General features: G+C 35.2%; 4 protein-coding genes across 4 annotated transcripts; 2 read left to right on the top strand and 2 right to left on the bottom strand.

Annotated features, from left to right (window-relative positions):
* Positions 1-4,611: 4,611 nt before the first annotated feature.
* Positions 4,612-5,145, bottom strand: LOC141402892 (uncharacterized). The gene is made up of 2 exons (XM_073985017.1): positions 5,134-5,145; positions 4,612-5,076 (listed from the first exon to the last, which is right to left on the bottom strand). The coding sequence occupies exons 1-2, from the start codon at positions 5,143-5,145 to the stop codon at positions 4,612-4,614; spliced, it is 477 nt and encodes a 158-aa protein (XP_073841118.1).
* Positions 5,146-5,629: 484 nt separating this feature from the next.
* LOC141402891 (uncharacterized) lies at positions 5,630-6,137 on the top strand. Its single transcript, XM_073985016.1, has 2 exons — positions 5,630-5,641; positions 5,712-6,137. The coding sequence occupies exons 1-2, from the start codon at positions 5,630-5,632 to the stop codon at positions 6,135-6,137; spliced, it is 438 nt and encodes a 145-aa protein (XP_073841117.1).
* Positions 6,138-11,290: 5,153 nt separating this feature from the next.
* On the bottom strand, positions 11,291-11,849 carry LOC141402889 (uncharacterized). The gene is made up of 2 exons (XM_073985015.1): positions 11,838-11,849; positions 11,291-11,764 (listed from the first exon to the last, which is right to left on the bottom strand). The coding sequence occupies exons 1-2, from the start codon at positions 11,847-11,849 to the stop codon at positions 11,291-11,293; spliced, it is 486 nt and encodes a 161-aa protein (XP_073841116.1).
* Positions 11,850-12,336: 487 nt separating this feature from the next.
* LOC141401635 (uncharacterized) lies at positions 12,337-12,843 on the top strand. Its single transcript, XM_073981967.1, has 2 exons — positions 12,337-12,348; positions 12,409-12,843. The coding sequence occupies exons 1-2, from the start codon at positions 12,337-12,339 to the stop codon at positions 12,841-12,843; spliced, it is 447 nt and encodes a 148-aa protein (XP_073838068.1).
* The last annotated feature ends 5,495 nt before the right edge of the window (positions 12,844-18,338 follow it).

Here is an 18,338-nt window from a genome sequence, read left to right as displayed (position 1 = left end):
CGAACTAGCTGTTAATGACATTTGAAGTTACCACGTTATGTATAGATTTTCGATATTTTGAGGATTCTAGCTAAATTTTTTAACGAATTAGGAGTTATTTGACATTAAAGGCTCTCATCAAAAACTGTCAACATAGGCCCATGTTTTATTATAACCCCTATATAACAGTACCTCCCAATTTCTATCCCACCAAAAATTGTCAACAGTTAGATATAGGCACCATAAAAAAGGGCTTCCCGAATGAAGCATTTTATGTACATTATCTGACATTTTAACGCACTCACTTAAAGTTGGGGACAGGAATGAATATTTTATGGTGGAGGGTATGAAAAGTTCGGCCCGGCCGAACTTAATGCTTTTTTACTTGTTTCACTTTAAATAATATTTTTCCTGGCCCATCTGATAAATAATCGTAGATATTTTTTTCATGGACCATTGGACCAATCATCGTCGATTTTTAAGAATATGTTTCATCGCCCATCTGACCAATAATCGTGGATTTTTGTACCCTCAGGCAAAATGTGCCTCATCGAAATAATGGTTTTAGACCCCAAGTATGTTTGGACGAAATGTGTTTCAGACAATTTGGAGTCGATTGAGCAATGTCCGTCCGTCTGTCTGTCTGGCTGGAGCGCACGATAACTCTCGAACGGATCAACCGACTCGGTCCAAAATTTGGTTTTCGTAATATCTTGTCCAAACTTAGTTCAAGTTCGAAGATGGGTTATATCGGTCCACTCCTTCCAGTACCTCCCCCACAAAAGTTCGAAATTGTTCGGAAAATTTGTACGTACGATAACTCTTGAAGAAAACAACCGATTTGTTCCATACTTTGCACATGGTGAAATGGCTACCAGACTTAGACGAGGTTTCAATATGGACTCAATCAGACCACTCCTTCGGGTGCCTGCCACACAAAATTTGGGATAAGTTCAGTTTAGGACCTGCTCTCGAATCACTTTGATTTTTGTTGTAGCAACTTATATTCACTGCCCCGAATACGACGGTACAAGTTTCATCAGGCGCAAGTCCGTACTTCCTGAGAAAATAGCCTGAAAGTTGCACAAAACCCCTATGACACCGTGTGAGATGGTTGAAGCGCAGCATAACTCTCGAACGGATCTGCCGATTGGGTCCAAAATTTGGCCTTAGTAATATTTTGTCCAAACATAGTTTAAGTTCTTTGAGGTACCTCCCCCACAAAAGTTCAAAAATGTCCGGAAAAATTATTCGTACATTAACTCTTGAAGGGAGTGGCCGAATTGGTCCATACTTTACACATCCTAATATGTCTACCAAGTATAGATCAGGTTCGAATACGGTTCACTCCATCCGGTACCTCCCACACAAAATTTCGGATAAGTTCACTTTAAGACCTGCTATCGAATCACTTTGATTTTTGTTGAATCAACTTGTATCCACTGCCTCAATTACGATTAGGGATAGGTAAGTCGACTTTCGGTTAATCGATTTTTTACAGTCAAAAATCTAAAAATCGTAGTCGACTTTTGTCTGGAAGGAAAATCGCATAATCGATTATCTTGTGATCGATTTTCGAGTTTGACCATAGATTGTTGACTTGGCGGTTTTACACTTTTGGCGGTCAAAGGAAAACTGGAAAATCGACGGATAGTCGATTTTCTGCGGTTATGAAAAAGTCGAGTTTTAAGACAACTGAAATAATCGCAAGACCGAAAATTCGCATTTTTAGATTTAGACCATAATCGAATAGTCGAAAAATCGATTATTGCTTTTCATTACCTATCCCTAATTACGATGGTAAAAGTTTTTTCAGGGGCAAGTCCACACTTCATGAGCACACAGCCCGAAGGGTGTAAAACCCCCTATGGCCCCATATGTAGTGGCTGGAGATCCACTTTCATAATGGTCAATGTCGATCCGTTCCTTTAAGTATCTCCTCCGCAAAACTTTTGCTCTTTAATACTAATCAAAATTGTTATCGGCTTATACGCAGAAAATTTTTAAAAATCTTTTACATACGTTGTTTGGGAAAAAATTGTCTCAATATACACAAGCTGAGGGTATATCTCAGTCGGCCAAGCCGACTGATACTTTTTTACTTGTTTGTTTTATTTTTATTTTTTTAATTTAAATAATATTTTTTCATGGACCATCTGACCAAAAATAGTGAATTTTTAAGTGTATGTTTTTCATTCACACTCTGACCAATAATCGTGGAATTTTAATAATATTTGTTCATAGCCCATCTGACCAATAATCGTCGATTTTTAAGAATATATTTTTTTCATGGCCCATCTTATCAATAATGGTGGATTATTTTTTTTTCTAGGACAATCTGATCAATAATCGTGGATTTTTAAGAATATTTTTCCTGGCACATCTGACCAATATCACTGGATTTTCAGGAATATTTTTTCGTGGCCTATCTGACCAAGACCCACCTGAACAATATTCGTGATGTTAAAATTATTTTTGTTAATGCCGATCTGACAAATAACACTGTGACACAAAATGGAACTCAAAGTCTGGGGGGTGGAAATTTTCTTTTGGAGATGAAAGCCCTTGATGTGTATATTAAGAACCCAAAAGGAAATTTTCGCCATAGGTCAAGTTTCTGAGATATCGCGCGATGAAGTTTTGGATTTTTTCCCTATAATACTTGGGAAAATAGCTCCATATCTCTGTTTGGCGTTGTTGTAGCATCGTTTTGAGGTGACATGTCTTAAGTCAAATCGATTGGCGAATCTTTTTGTAGAACATTTCATTCTTCTAACTCGATGCCTTTCATGTCCTTTTCGTCCTTTATTTCTTGAACCGGTTAAAGTACCACAAGATGAGATTTTTCAGCATCCATATATTCTACAAAAATGTTGCTCAGAAGATTTTAGGTACGGTTCTCTTTGACAACTAATCGATTTTGTCCCGTTTTCATTGTCATTTTTGACATTTATTCGGACTTGGTTAAGAATTGAACTATGTTTTGTTTTTCTGTATATTCGTTATTGGTTATGCATAGGTATGTAGACATTACCAATGGGTATTCCTTATTTAGACATCTGGGGTGCTTCTGAAATATTTACCACAAATAGCTCTTGAAATGACGAACACGTTAATAACAAATTTTCTTGGAGGATAGATCCGGTTATCTCAATTTTTGAACCGGATATTCCGACATTAAAACCGATTTTTGAACCGGTTTTAAGTAACCGATTAAACTTATATGTATACCATTAAAAAGCTTATAGAGTTGTCAATCAAATTAAATAATTTCGCTTATAAAAACTTTGCTAGTTGCAGTTCTAGAACAAAAAAACCGTTTTCTTAAACCGTTTTTAAGGAAATATATCAGTACGCGCAAATATGGAGATCAAGGGCTGGGGGTGAGAAATACTTTTTGGCGATGAATGTCGATGAAGATAATATGATGAACCCGGAAGGACAGTTTTGCCATAGGTCAAACTTCTGAGTTATGGCGTGATAAAATTTCGCTATGATTTTTGTAATGTAGGTCTGTATAGTTTGTCATTCATTTCGCTATAACTCAGAAGTTTGACCTATGGCAAAACTGTCCTTTCGGGTTCATCATATTACCTTCATCGACATTCATCGCCAAAAAGAATTTCTCACCCCCCCAGCTCTTGATCTCCATATTTGCGCGTACTGATATATTTCCTTAAAAACGGTTTAAGAAAACGGTTTTTTTGTTCTAGAACTGCAACTAGCAAAGTTTTTATAAGCGAAATTATTTAATTTGATTGACAACTCTATAAGGTTTTAAATGGTATACATATAAGTTTAATCGGTTACTTAAAACCGGTTCAAAAATCGGTTTTAATGTCGGAATATCCGGTTCAAAAACTGAGATAACCGGATCTATCCTCCAAGAAAATTTGTTATTAACATGTTCATCAATACAAGAGCTATTTGTGGTAAATATTTCAGAAGCACCCCAGATGTCTAAATAAGCAATACCCATTGGTAATGTCTACATACCTATGCATAACCAATAACGAATATACAGACAAACAAAACATAGTTCAATTCTTAACCAAGTCCGAATAAATGTCAAAAATGACAATGAAAACGGGACAAAATCGATTAGTTGTCAAAGAGAACCGTACCTAAAATCTTCTGAGCAACATTTTTGTAGAATATTTGGATGCTGAAAAATCTCATCTTGTGGTACTTTCACTACGGTTCAAGAAATAAAGGACGAAAAGGACATGAAAGGCATCGGGTTAGAAGAATGAAATGTTCTACAAAAAGATTCGCCAATCGATTTGACTTAAGACATGTCACCTCAAAACGATGCTACAACAACGCCAAACGGAGATATGGAGATATTTTACCAAATATTATAGGGAAAAAATCCAAAACTTCATCGTGCGATATCTCAGAAACTTGACCTATGGCGAAAATTTCCTTTTGGGTTCTTAATATACTCATCAAGGGCTTTCATCTCCAAATGAAATTTTCCACCCCCCAAAAATGCTGCTGCACAGTGTAATCGGTTTGAATAATAATGGTAATTTCAAAGAATGCTTCCAAACAAAAAATGTTAATTAACAATAAAAGGACGATTTTATTTAAAACATAAAATTCGATCACAAACAATAAATCAAACAGCGCTTAATGATGTACAACATGGGTAACGGGAGCGGCATGAACAACGGGAACAGAGTGAACAACTGGAGTAACAACAGCAGCGTTGGAGTGGATTTGAACATGAGATTGGTGGGATACAGCATGACCAACAACGGGAACAACAGTCTTAACAACTGGGACAGCAGGGACAACGGTCTTAACAACTGGAGCAGCAACTACAGTTTTTACAACAGGAACGATAGACTCAATTGTCTTCACCACAGGAACAACTGGGGCAGCGTGAACGGTAGTTTTAACCACCGGGGTAACAACTGGAGCTACAACAGCTTTGTTATGGACACGAGTGAAACTTTGGTGAGAGGTAGCCGAAGGGACACTGTGCACTACGGCACCAACTTTAGCCAAGACGGGTTCTTGAACAACGGTATGATGTTCGGCAACCAAACCAGGAGCAGCCAAAGCCACAGAGACACAAGCCAACAAAGCAACCTGAGAAAAATAATACTAAAATACTTCCTAAACAAATTAAGTAAGGACAAAACTTACAAATTTGAACATTTTGAAGATTTTAGAAAAGTTTGTTATGTTAGGTCTGTAAAAACTCAAACGAAACTGTTAACATCCTTTGATTGATTCCAATAATTTATACAAATTTTCCATCTCAAAACTCACACATTTTTTGAACTTGAACTTTATTGATAGCTTCTAGTTATACAGAGTACATTAAGCTAACATTGCAATGGCCATTCAATTAAAGTTGTGTGGCATTGGTATTTTTGTTTTCAATTCTGGTTTTTTATAACAACAGCAAGCGATGTTATGTTTAGGCTTTTTAATTCTTAAGTTTTATTCCCTACCTTCAATGAATAGTTCCACATTATTGGCAATCACAAAGGTAGCATAAAGTGTCGAAGTAAATATAAGTTTCTTAACTTTGTCAATTGCTGAACACGAATTGCTATAAAATATTCTCCGCTCAGCGAACAAGTTATCAGTTTCGTTTTAGCTCTTGCACATCTTATATTACAACCTAACCTTCAAAATGTTCAAATTTGTAAGTTCTGTCCTACATACTCGTATTATTTTAATAACTCTTTTTTAAATTTACTTAATTTCTGCTTCAGGTTGCCATCCTTGCTTGTGTGTCTGTTGCCTTGGCTGCTCCTGGTTTGATTGCCGAACATCATACCGTGGTTCAAGAACCCGTCTTGACTAAAGTTGGTGCTGTTGTACACAGCGTTCCTTCTGCTACCTCACATCAGAGCTTTACTCGTGTCCATAACACAGCTGTTGTAGCTCCTGTTGTTACACCCCTCGTTAAGACCACTGTTCATGCTGCCCCAGTAGTAAAAACTGTGGTTACTGCTCCTGTTGTCAAGACTGTTGTCCCTGCTGTTCCAGTTGTTAAGACAGTTGTTCCCGTTGTTGGTCATGCCGTATCCCATCAATCTCATGTTCAAATCCACTCAAATGCTGCTGTTGTTACTCCCGTCGTCCATTCAGTCCCCGTTGTGCATACTGCCCCTGTCACCCATGTCATCCATCATTAAATGTTTAATTGTTGTTATAGCCGAATGTTATATTTGAAATAAAATGGTCCACTGAAAAAGTATACGAAATTTTGCATTTGTTACGCATTTTCTCGATTTTAAAAAGATTTGTTTCCAAATTTTTAGAGACAACTATGTACTCTTTTTTATTAAAGGTGATTTTTTAATCGTCCAAGACATACGACATATAATCGTGAATATTTTATTTACATATTAATTAGCCACTCTTACTAATAATATTTTGAATATTCTTGAAAGTCTTATTAATCGTTGATTTTAAATAATGATTTCTCATATCTAACCTGTACAGAAATTGTGGACTTTTACACCCTCAACTTTTATGCTAACGAGGGTATATACAATTTAGACCTCAAGTATGTTTGGACGAGATCCGTTTCAGACAATTTGGAGTCGATTTATCCCCGTTCTTCTTTCTGTCTGGCTGGAGCGCACAATAACTCTTGAATGGATTAACCGACTTGGTCCAGAATTTGGCTTTTGTAATATTTTGCCCAAGCTTAGTTTAAGTTCGAAGATGGGCCATATCGGTCCACTCGCTCGGGTACCTCCACTTCAAAAGTTCAAAAATGTTCGAAAAATTGTGCGCATGATAACTCTTGAAAGGAGAAGCCGATTACGTCCATACTTTGCACATCGTGAAGTTTCGACCACACATAGATGAGGTTCCAATATGTTTATCGGTTTACTCCTTCGGGTACCTCCCACACAAAATTTCGGATAAGTTCACTTTAAGATCTCTTCTCAAATCACTTTGATTTTGGTTGTAACAACTTGTATTCGTTGCTACCATTACAGCGGTATACGTTTTTTCAGGGGCAAGTAAATTTTTCATGAGAAAATGGTCGAAAGCTGAAAAAGCCCTCCAGAATCATATGTAGTGGCCGGAGCACACAATTACTCTCAAACGGATCAGCTGATTAGATCCAAAATTTGCTCTCCGTAACATTTTGTCCAAACTTAGTTTGAGTTCGAAGAAGGGCTATATCGGCCCACCTATTCCGGTACCTTCCCCTCAAAAGTCTAAAAAATTCATACAAATGGTACAAATTTAGTTCAACTTCGAAAATGACCCATATGGGTCTTCTCCTTAGGGTACTCTCCCATTTTTATACCCTCAGCATTTATCCTAACGAGGGTATATACACTTTCATACGGGCAAAATGTGCCTCATCGAAATAATGGTTTTAGACCCAAAGATTGTTTGGACGAAATGTGTTTCAGACAATTTGGAGTCGATTTAGCAATGTCCGTCCGTCTATCTGTCTGGCTGGCTGGTGCGCACGAAAACTCTCGAACGGATTAACCGATTTGGTCTAAAAGTTGGCTATCGCAATATTTTGTCTAAACTTAGTTTAAGTTCGAAGATGGGTAATATCGGTCCACTCCTTCCAGTACCTCCCCCACAAAAGTTCGAAAATGTTCGGAAAAATTGTGCGCATGATAATCCTTGAAGGGAACGACCGATTTGGTCCATACTTTACGAATCCTAATATATCTACCAGATATAGATCAGGTTTGAATATGGACTATATTTGTCCATTGTTTCGGGTACCTCCCACACAAAATTTTGGATAAGTTCACTTTAAGACCTGCTCTTGCCAAACTTTGATTTCTGTTGAAGCCACTTGCAATCGCTGGCTCAATTACGACGGTAAATTTTTTTTTCAGTGGCAAGTCCATACTTCTTGGGAAAACAGACCGAAAGTTGTAGAAAACACCTATGGCACCATATGTAGTAGCTGGAGAGCACAAAAACTCTCGAACTGATAAACCGAATTGGTCCACAATTTGGCCTTCGTCATATTTTGTCAAAACTTAGTTTAACTTCTAAAATGGCCCATATCCGTACTCTGCTTAGGATACCTCCCCCACAAAAGTTCAACATTTGTGTCCAAATGCAGTTTAGGATCTGTTCGGAGATCCTTTGGAAATTTATACCGATGATGTTCTTTGTGGTTATGTATACATTCATATTATGTTTTCCGTGGACAAGTCCATGCTTCCTTGCATACAGATCCAACAGGTGTACGATAACCCACTGAAATGACTAGTGGGCGCGATATCTATCGAAAAGATATGACTCTCAAAATAAGATCCACTTCCGTAATGCACTAGTTATTCTATTCCCTCCTCCGCAAAACTTTTGAACTTTAATCCTAATCCAAATTTTTGTCAGCAAGTTCAAATGTCCAAAAATTGCCACAAAATTCTGACAAGACCTTAAATACATTCGATCTGTCCGTAGATGAAAGTTCCAATTCAATTTTTACTTGTTTAAGTTCTGTTTAGAGTCTGTTCAAAGATTCTTTGGAAATTTATACCGATGCTTCCCCACGTAGTCTTTTTTACAGCAATACTATAGTTTTCGTGGGCAAGCCCATGCTTCCTGACATAGCGGTAAAAAAACTTAGTTATACGGTGAACGGCAAGTGAAATGGCTGGAGGACGCTCTATCTATCGAAAAGACCTTACTACCAATATAAGATCCTCATCCTAAATGGACTATGCCTGACCATTCCTTCAAGTACCTCCGCAATACTTATGAACTTAAATCCAAATATATTGACCTGTTCCCGTACTTTATAAAGTGGTAAAAGTCGTAAAAGTTGTAAAAGTCGTAAACGATTTTCATATAAATTTTGTGTACGGGAACGCAAAATGTTTAAAAGTGGTAAAAATTGTAAAAACTTTTTAGTTCTGGAACAGAGCTATTTGTCGGCGAGTTCATACGTTCAAAAAGGGCTACAAAATCTAAAAACACCCTAATACATTATTATTGAAAAAAAGATTTTGCTTGTGTAGCCGGTATTCGATTCGATATTGTGAATTGATGAATTCAATTCACACAGGCTGAGGGTATATCTCTGTCGGCAAGGACGACTGATACTTTTTACTTGTTTAAGAATATTTTTGGAAACGCAATTTGACCACTAATTATGAATTTTCTGAATATTTTTTCACTGCATTGATATATAAAATATTTTTTAAGCTCCATTTGTCTGAAGCGATTTTCTGAGTACTTTTGACAACTGTACGTTGATTTTAAGATTTTCTTAAAGATTTCCCTGCCAAAAAAAATTTAGATTTTGATGAATTATTTTTAAACATCATATAAATTAACCCACTTAAACGTCACAAAAAATGGTTGAAGTAAAACTCGGATATTTTCGCATTATTTTTGTTTTTTTTTTTTTGCATTTTGTTATAGGATTGTCTGTATTGTATTGTAGTATTTTATTTGGCCTATGCATTTCCACTCATTTGGCCTAAAACCCAAGCAATAAAAAAACTATTTTTGTAATTTGTAAACATAACTATGTGATATAAATATATAAAACTAGCGGACCCGGCGAACTTCGTCTCGCTATTAAGGAATAAAATTTCATACAAAAACTCAATTTTCTATTTTTCCAATTTTCCGACTTTTCCAGAGAGATTTTTCATAATTTTCTTCCGTAAAGACCTTCTCCTCGAAAATACGAATAACTGACAAAAAATTTTACAGAAATCGGCCTAGCCGTTTCATTTTATGAATTACTATACATTTTTTACACCATTTTTATATATATAGATATAAATATTTATAACATAATTATAATCATATCAATGTTCGCATATGGTCTTAATAACCCGGCGCCTTAATTTGCATATTTTATAAATTAATTCATAAAATATGTTGAAAATAAATAAATAAACATAATTATAAATGTTACATTTATATAAATTCAGGGATTTATTGGAATGTAGTAAGTATATTTTCTCAATCAAAAACCATGAAAGAATACATCTATTTTACCCTTCAAAGTTTTAGGCATTTTTAAAAGGAGACCCGATTGCAGGAAAACTATACGTTTTAGAGAAAACATATTTTTATTAAAAAATGCTTAAAAAGTCCCAAAAATATAATTTTCGTACAAATTTTTTCGTTTCCTCGCAAACAAGTTCATGGCGCTAAGTGGCTTAGAGGTCCTTATCAGCAATAAAAGTGTTTTCAGGTATATCAGTTGAAGTCACTTTTGACAAAGATTGTTTTTGAACCTCTGACCAATAATCATGGAATTGTTAAATATTTTTCTGGGTTATCTGATAATAGATCGTGATTATAGTTCTAGCCCTAAAATAAATATATCAAAGACCTGAGTCGATCAGGCAATGTGTGTCCGCTAGTCTTTCCAACTTTCATCGGATAGTCACGAAATTTCAAGTCTACCAAAAAAACATTAATAAAATAGTAAGGCAATTTCCTTTTTCAATTAATCAATGTTGTTGGCATAATCTCCCGTAACGTTTGCAGAATTCAAAGAGGACGAGATTTCAAGAGATCGGACTCGTCCCTATTATTGCCTTTCCTTAAACGATTTTTTTGTATTTTCTTTCCAAACAAATCTACATATTTTATAATCCCACAACATCCCCGAAGGACCAAGGGGGATTTATCTCGTATCATTGAGTGCATACCGATTCATATTGGATCAGTGATATGGAACTTAGTTTTTATGGCCACGTCCGAACGGCGGCGTGTCTTACTAACCACTTGTAGAGAAGTGTTTCATGGCCGAAATACTCGGAAAATGTCGTCTACATTATACTGAAGGCATTTGCCACGGCCGAAAGTTTTGATATTCTGTAATAAATTGTTTGAGTCACCGACAAATATCGGTAAAAATAAAATGCTCATAATTTTGTCAGTAAATAAAAATAAAGCTGTCGCTAACTTATAGCAATGGCAACAATGTTGTTAACTTTTACTGATATTTTTCATTCGAAATTTTGCATTTTAACTTTACCGATTTTTGTCCGTAACTCAAACAATTAGTTACAGAATTCCACTACTGGTCAGGGATTGAACCACAGATCATCTGAGTGAAAGACGGACGTGCTTACCACTGCACCACGGTGGCTCCCTAGTTCTTATAATAGGAAAACGTTCATCAAAAAAACTTTCAGTTATTTTCAAGTCGGAAAACTAACCATTGCTACATTGTGGTAAGTTGTTTATGCTAATGTATTTCATCATATTGGCTACATTTCTTATTAACAAATCCTATATTATTTAAAATAAGTTTTCATTTTTTTTTTTTTGTAATTTTAAAATTAGTTTTTTATTAAAAACGCTAACAACAATACAACATTTAATGATGGAAAACATGGGTAACGGGAGCAGAATGTACAACGGGCACTGAATGAACTACGGGAGTAACAACAGCAGCGTTGGAGTGAATTTGAATATGAGATTGGTGGGATACAACATGGCCAACCACGGGGACAACTGGAGCAACAGTCTTAACAACAGGGACAGCAGGAACGACAGTCTTAACAACTGGAGCAGCAACTACAGTTTTTACAACGGGGACGACAGGTGCAACGGTCTTTACTACGGGAACAACTGGGGCAGCATGAACGGTAGTTTTCACCACAGGAGTAACAACTGGAGCTACAACAGCCTTATTATGGACACGTGTGAAACTTTGATGAGAGGTAGCTGAGGGAACACTGTGTACCACAGCACCTACTTTAGCCAACACCGGTTCTTGTACCACTGTATGATGTTCGGTCAACAAACCAGGAGCGGCCAATGCAACAGAAACGCAAGCAAGGAGGGCAACCTGGAGATTTAAAGGGATAAAGTACAATTTTAAAAAAGAGTTGTTAAAATAATTTGATAAAGGCTGAACTTACAAATTTGAACATATTGATGGTTGGGTTGTTGTATTGGCTTTGCAAGAACTAAAAGGAAACTGATAACTTGTTCATTTAACGGAGAGTATTTTATAGCAAATTTTGATCAGCATTTGATAAGGATAAGAAACTTCTATTTACTTCGACACTTTATGCCACCGTTAGTATTGTAGATAATGTGGAGTTATTCATTGAAGGTAGTGTTAAGAATAAAGAAACCCAATAAACATAACGATGTTATGTTTGTTGTTGTTGTAGAAACCAGAACTAAAATCAATACGGCCAATGCCACACAACTTCAATTGAGTGGTCATTGCAATGTTAGCTTAATGTACTCTGTATAACTAGAAGTTAACAATAAAGTTCAAGTTCATAAAATGTTTTTTTTTTTTTTGAGATGGAAAATTTGTATAAATTATTGGAATCAATCAAAGGAAGTTAACAGTTTCGTTTGAGTTTTTACAGACCTAACATAACAAACTATTCTTACATCTTCAAAATGTTCAAATTTGTAAGTTTTGACCTTACTTAATTTGTTTATGCATCCTGGCTTTATATGTATTTTTCTCAGGTTGCTTTATTGGCTTGCGTGTCTGTAGCTTTGGCTGCTCCCGGTTTAGTTGCCGAACATCATACCGTTGTTCAAGAACCCGTCTTGGCTAAAGTTGGTGCCGTGGTGCACAGTGTTCCTTCAGCTACCTCTCATCAGAGTTTCACTCGTGTCCATAACAAAGCTGTTGTAGCTCCAGTTGTTACGCCTGTTGTCAAGACTACCGTTCATGCTGCCCCAGTTGTTCCCGTGGTGAAGACCGTTGAACCTGTCGTTCCTGTTGTAAAAACTGTAGTTGCTGCTCCAGTTGTTAAGACTGTTGTTCCCGTTGTTGGTCATGCTGTATCCCACCAAGCTCATGTTCAAATCCACTCCAACGCTGCTGTTGTTACTCCAGTTGTTCACTCTGTCCCCCTTGTTCATGCCGCACCCGTTGCCCACGTTGTTCATCATTAAGCGTTGGTTGTTTTATTGTTTGTGATCGAATTTTGTGTTTTAAATAAAATCGTCCTTTTATTGTTACTTAAAATGTTTTGTTTGGAAGCATTCCTAGAAATTATTATTATTGTTCAAAGGGATTATAGTTCAGGTCGACATTAACAAAAATATTTTTAACTTCACGAATATTGTTCCGGTGAACCTTAAAAAAATTATCAAAAATTCACCATTATTGCTTAACAGGCTAATGAAAAAATATTCCCAAAAATCCGCGAATATTGGTCAGATGGGCCATGAAAAAAATATTATTAAAAATCCGCGAATATTGGTCAGATGGGCCATGAAAAAAATATTATTAAAAATCCACGAATATTGGTCAGCTGGGCCATGAAAAAAATATTATTAAAAATCCACGATTATTGGTCAGGTGGGCCATGAAAAAATACCCAGCAAAATAAATTGGAAGTAGTGCAATGTAGACTAGTTCTTTCACGGCATGTTTTTATGCAGTTCAAACGGAGTCGTGAAAAAGGCACTCCATTCCTCACATTTTAACCGCATTTGGATGCAATCCAAAGAATCACATCCATTTGTCACATTTTAACAACATCCCAAGGCAGTTCAACGGAGTCGTGAAGAAGGCACTCCAATTCCTCACAATTTAACAGCATTCGGATGCAGTGCAAACGGAGTCGTGAAAAAGGCACTCCGTTCACTACATTTTATTAGCAGTTGTTAGAGATCCCTACATGTACATAAATCAGTTTGTACATCTCTACAGGCAGCGGAATACATTTACAAAAAGAGATAATCGTGTTAACATTTCTAAACATTTGTTAATACAAACTAAATAATATTTAATTTGTGAACATTTTTCCGGTAACTCACGAGAAGAAAATTTCCCAGTGGAGTGCTGTTGGAGTACATGTCGAAATCTTAACTGGTGATAGGAAGACAATATCAAACCCATTTAGCGGATGAAGCAAAAGCACTTAAGCTTGGATTAAATGAAAAGCGGGTGAAACACACATGTTTGCAATTACATAAATTCAATAGAGAATTTTCATAATTTGTGTTTATTTAATAAAGTTATTAATATTTTTGTTTTACACAAATAATAAATGCATTTTATTTTGTTATTCAAAACACGTGCTCCGAACTGCCTCCTATTCTACTCCAAAGGGTCAGTTAAAATGCAATGCCAAAGGGTCAGTTAAAATGCAGTGCCAAAGGTTCAGTTAAAATGTAATGCCAAAGGGTCAGTTAAAATGCGATGCAATGGAGTGCCTCTTTCCGTGGTCACTCCCTTGTAAAAATCATGAGTGAAAATGCATAATTTGATGCACTTCCAAATCACTTGTACATATCATTTAACTGCCTCTTTGGAGGCAAACTTTTCGCTGGGATATTATTAAAAATCCACGATTATTGATCAGATGGGCCATGAAAAAAATATTATTAAAAATCCACGAATATTGTTCAGATGGGCCATGAAAAAATATTATTAAAATCCACGATTATTGGTCAGATGGGCCATGAAAAAAAATATTAATAAAAATCCACGATTATTGGTTAGATGGGCCATGAAAAAAATATTATTAAAAATCCACGATTACACTATGCAACACTGAAAATGCAAACAACTTCTAATATGGATTTTTTGAAAGAACATATTTAGACTACAAAAACCCTAGTTGGGTTTTGTCCTGTCAGATCCAGTTCGGATTTTATGGCCTCATCTAAACCGGGCTAAATCGTCACTTTTTTGCATTTATCAGGCCTTTATCTCAGAAACGAATAGGAATTTGGCCTTGCTGTCTTTAGCAATATTGTAGACCTAAACTAGTAGAACTTATCTTTTGACAAAACACATACGAAAAACTCCATCTAGGGCATCAAAATCTATAAAATATAGAAAATTTTACATAATTGCTGAAATTCTGGTCAGTATCGGCTAAACTATTGGGAGTTGAACCAAGTAACCTTTTGAAAAAATCTTCCAAATAAAGTTCTCAACAATTCTTTAGAACATTCTGAAACTCTAAAATGCTTACTTCATGTCGTTTCAGCGGTATTTTGCATCATATATTTTACAACACGTATTTCACACACAGTTCACACCAACGGTTTATTCTCGCATTTCGGATTTCACTACATTATTGACATTTTTATTAAATCGTCGTTGAAAAATGTACTGAAATCAACGGAATAGAGGCATTTTGCAACAATGACATGTTCTGAAGAGTTGTGTATTACATTCCAGAGAATATTTTTCCAAACGAAAATATTCAGAAAAAATTAACGGTTTTGGAGATACGGTGCGAAATGTATAAAAATTGTGGTATTTTTGCATTTTTTTTGAAATTTGAGGCAATAAATGTAGTTTTTCGAGTTCATTATTTCAACAAATATTGTATTCTTGTCGTTATCTACAAATTTGCTTCAGAGGTCAGAAGAAGATTCGCATTGGTTTCAGAGATATAGCCCCGAATTTCTTTAAAAACTCAATATTTAACCATGTTTAGATGGGGCCATAAAATCCGAGCTGGATCTGACACAACAAAACCCAACTAGGGTTTCTTGTCGTTTGGGTCTATACTTTCAAAAAATCCTCAGTTCGAATTGTTTGCACAAGATCACCTTGAAAATGTTGCACAGTGTTATTGGTCAGATGGGCCATGACAAAAATATTATCAAAAATCCACGATTATTGGTCAGATGGGCCATGACAAAAATATTATCAAAAATCCACGATTATTGGTCAGATGGGCCATGACAAAAATATTATTAAAAATCCACGATTATTGGTCAGATGGGCCATGACAAAAATATTATTAAAAATCCACGATTATTGGTCAGATGGGCCATGACAATAATATTATTAAAAATCTACGATTATTGGTTAGATGGGCCATGACAAAAATATTATTAAAAATCCACGATTATTGGTCAGATGGGCCATGACAATAATATTATTAAAAATCCACGATTATTGGTTAGATGGGCCATGACAAAAATATTATTAAAAATCCACGATTATTGGTCAGATGGGCCATGACAAAAATATTATTAAAAATCCACGATTATTGGTCAGATGGGCCATGACAAAAATATTATTAAAAATCCACGATTATTGGTCAGATGGGCCATGACAAAAATATTATTAAAAATCCACGATTATTGGTCAGATGGGCCATGACAAAAATATTATTAAAAATCCACGATTATTGGTCAGATGGGCCATGACAAAAATATTATTAAAAATCCACGATTATTGGTCAGATGGGCCATGACAAAAATATTATTAAAAATCCACGATTATTGGTCAGATGGGCCATGACAAAAATATTATTAAAAATCCACGATTATTGGTCAGATGGGCCATGACAAAAATATTATTAAAAATCCACGATTATTGGTCAGATGGGCCATGACAAAAATATTATTAAAAATCCACGATTATTGGTCAGATGGGCCATGACAAAAATATTATTAAAAATCCACGATTATTGGTCAGATGGGCCATGACAAAAATATTATTAAAAATCCACGATTATTGGTCAGATGGGCCATGACAAAAATATTATTAAAAATCCACGATTATTGGTCAGATGGGCCATGACAAAAATATTATTAAAAATCCACGATTATTGGTCAGATGGGCCATGACAAAAATATTATTAAAAATCCACGATTATTGGTCAGATGGGCCATGACAAAAATATTATTAAAAATCCACGATTATTGGTCAGATGGGCCATGACAAAAATATTATTAAAAATCCACGATTATTGGTCAGATGGGCCATGACAAAAATATTATTAAAAATCCACGATTATTGGTCAGATGGGCCATGACAAAAATATTATTAAAAATCCACGATTATTGGTCAGATGGGCCATGACAAAAATATTATTAAAAATCCACGATTATTGGTCAGATGGGCCATGACAAAAATATTATTAAAAATCCACGATTATTGGTCAGATGGGCCATGACAAAAATATTATTAAAAATCCACGATTATTGGTCAGATGGGCCATGACAAAAATATTATTAAAAATCCACGATTATTGGTCAGATGGGCCATGACAAAAATATTATTAAAAATCCACGATTATTGGTCAGATGGGCCATGACAAAAATATTATTAAAAATCCACGATTATTGGTCACATGGGCCATGACAAAAATATTATTAAAAATCCACGATTATTGGTCAGATGGGCCATGACAAAAATATTATTAAAAATCCACGATTATTGGTCAGATGGGCCATGACAAAAATATTATTAAAAATCCACGATTATTGGTCAGATGGGCCATGACAAAAATATTATTAAAAATCCACGATTATTGGTCAGATGGGCCATGACAAAAATATTATTAAAAATCCACGATTATTGGTCAGATGGGCCATGACAAAAATATTATTAAAAATCCACGATTATTGGTCAGATGGGCCATGACAAAAATATTATTAAAAATCCACGATTATTGGTCAGATGGGCCATGACAAAAATATTATTAAAAATCCACGATTATTGGTCAGATGGGCCATGACAAAAATATTATTAAAAATCCACGATTATTGGTCAGATGGGCCATGACAAAAATATTATTAAAAATCCACGATTATTGGTCAGATGGGCCATGACAAAAATATTATTAAAAATCCACGATTATTGGTCAGATGGGCCATGAAAAAAATATTATTAAAAATCCGCGAATATTGGTCAGATGGGCCATGAAAAAAATATTATTAAAAATCCACGATTATTGGTCAGATGGGCCATGACAATAATATTATTAAAAATCTACGATTATTGGTTAGATGGGCCATGACAAAAATATTATTAAAAATCCACGATTATTGGTCAGATGGGCCATGACAATAATATTATTAAAAATCCACGATTATTGGTTAGATGGGCCATGACAAAAATATTATTAAAAATCCACGATTATTGGTCAGATGGGCCATGACAAAAATATTATTAAAAATCCACGATTATTGGTTAGATGGGCCATGACAAAAATATTATTAAAAATCCACGATTATTGGTCAGATGGGCCATGACAAAAATATTATTAAAAATACACGATTATTGGTTAGATGGGCCATGACAAAAATATTATTAAAAATCCACGATTATTGGTCAGATGGGCCATGACAATAATATTATTAAAAATCTACGATTATTGGTTAGATGGGCCATGACAAAAATATTATTAAAAATCCACGATTATTGGTCAGATGGGCCATGACAATAATATTATTAAAAATCCACGATTATTGGTTAGATGGGCCATGACAAAAATATTATTAAAAATCCACGATTATTGGTCAGATGGGCCATGACAAAAATATTATTAAAAATACACGATTATTGGTTAGATGGGCCATGACAAAAATATTATTAAAAATCCACGATTATTGGTCAGATGGGCCATGACAAAAATATTATTAAAAATCCACGATTATTGGTCAGATGGGCCATGACAATAATATTA

The sequence above is a fragment of the Musca autumnalis genome, unplaced genomic scaffold (assembly GCF_047663935.1).
Source record: "Musca autumnalis isolate F117 unplaced genomic scaffold, ASM4766393v1 scaffold_4, whole genome shotgun sequence".
NCBI classification, from domain to species: Eukaryota; Metazoa; Arthropoda; class Insecta; order Diptera; family Muscidae; genus Musca; species Musca autumnalis.
Note: the sequence above shows the minus strand (reverse complement) of the source record. Positions and strands in the feature narration are given on the sequence as shown.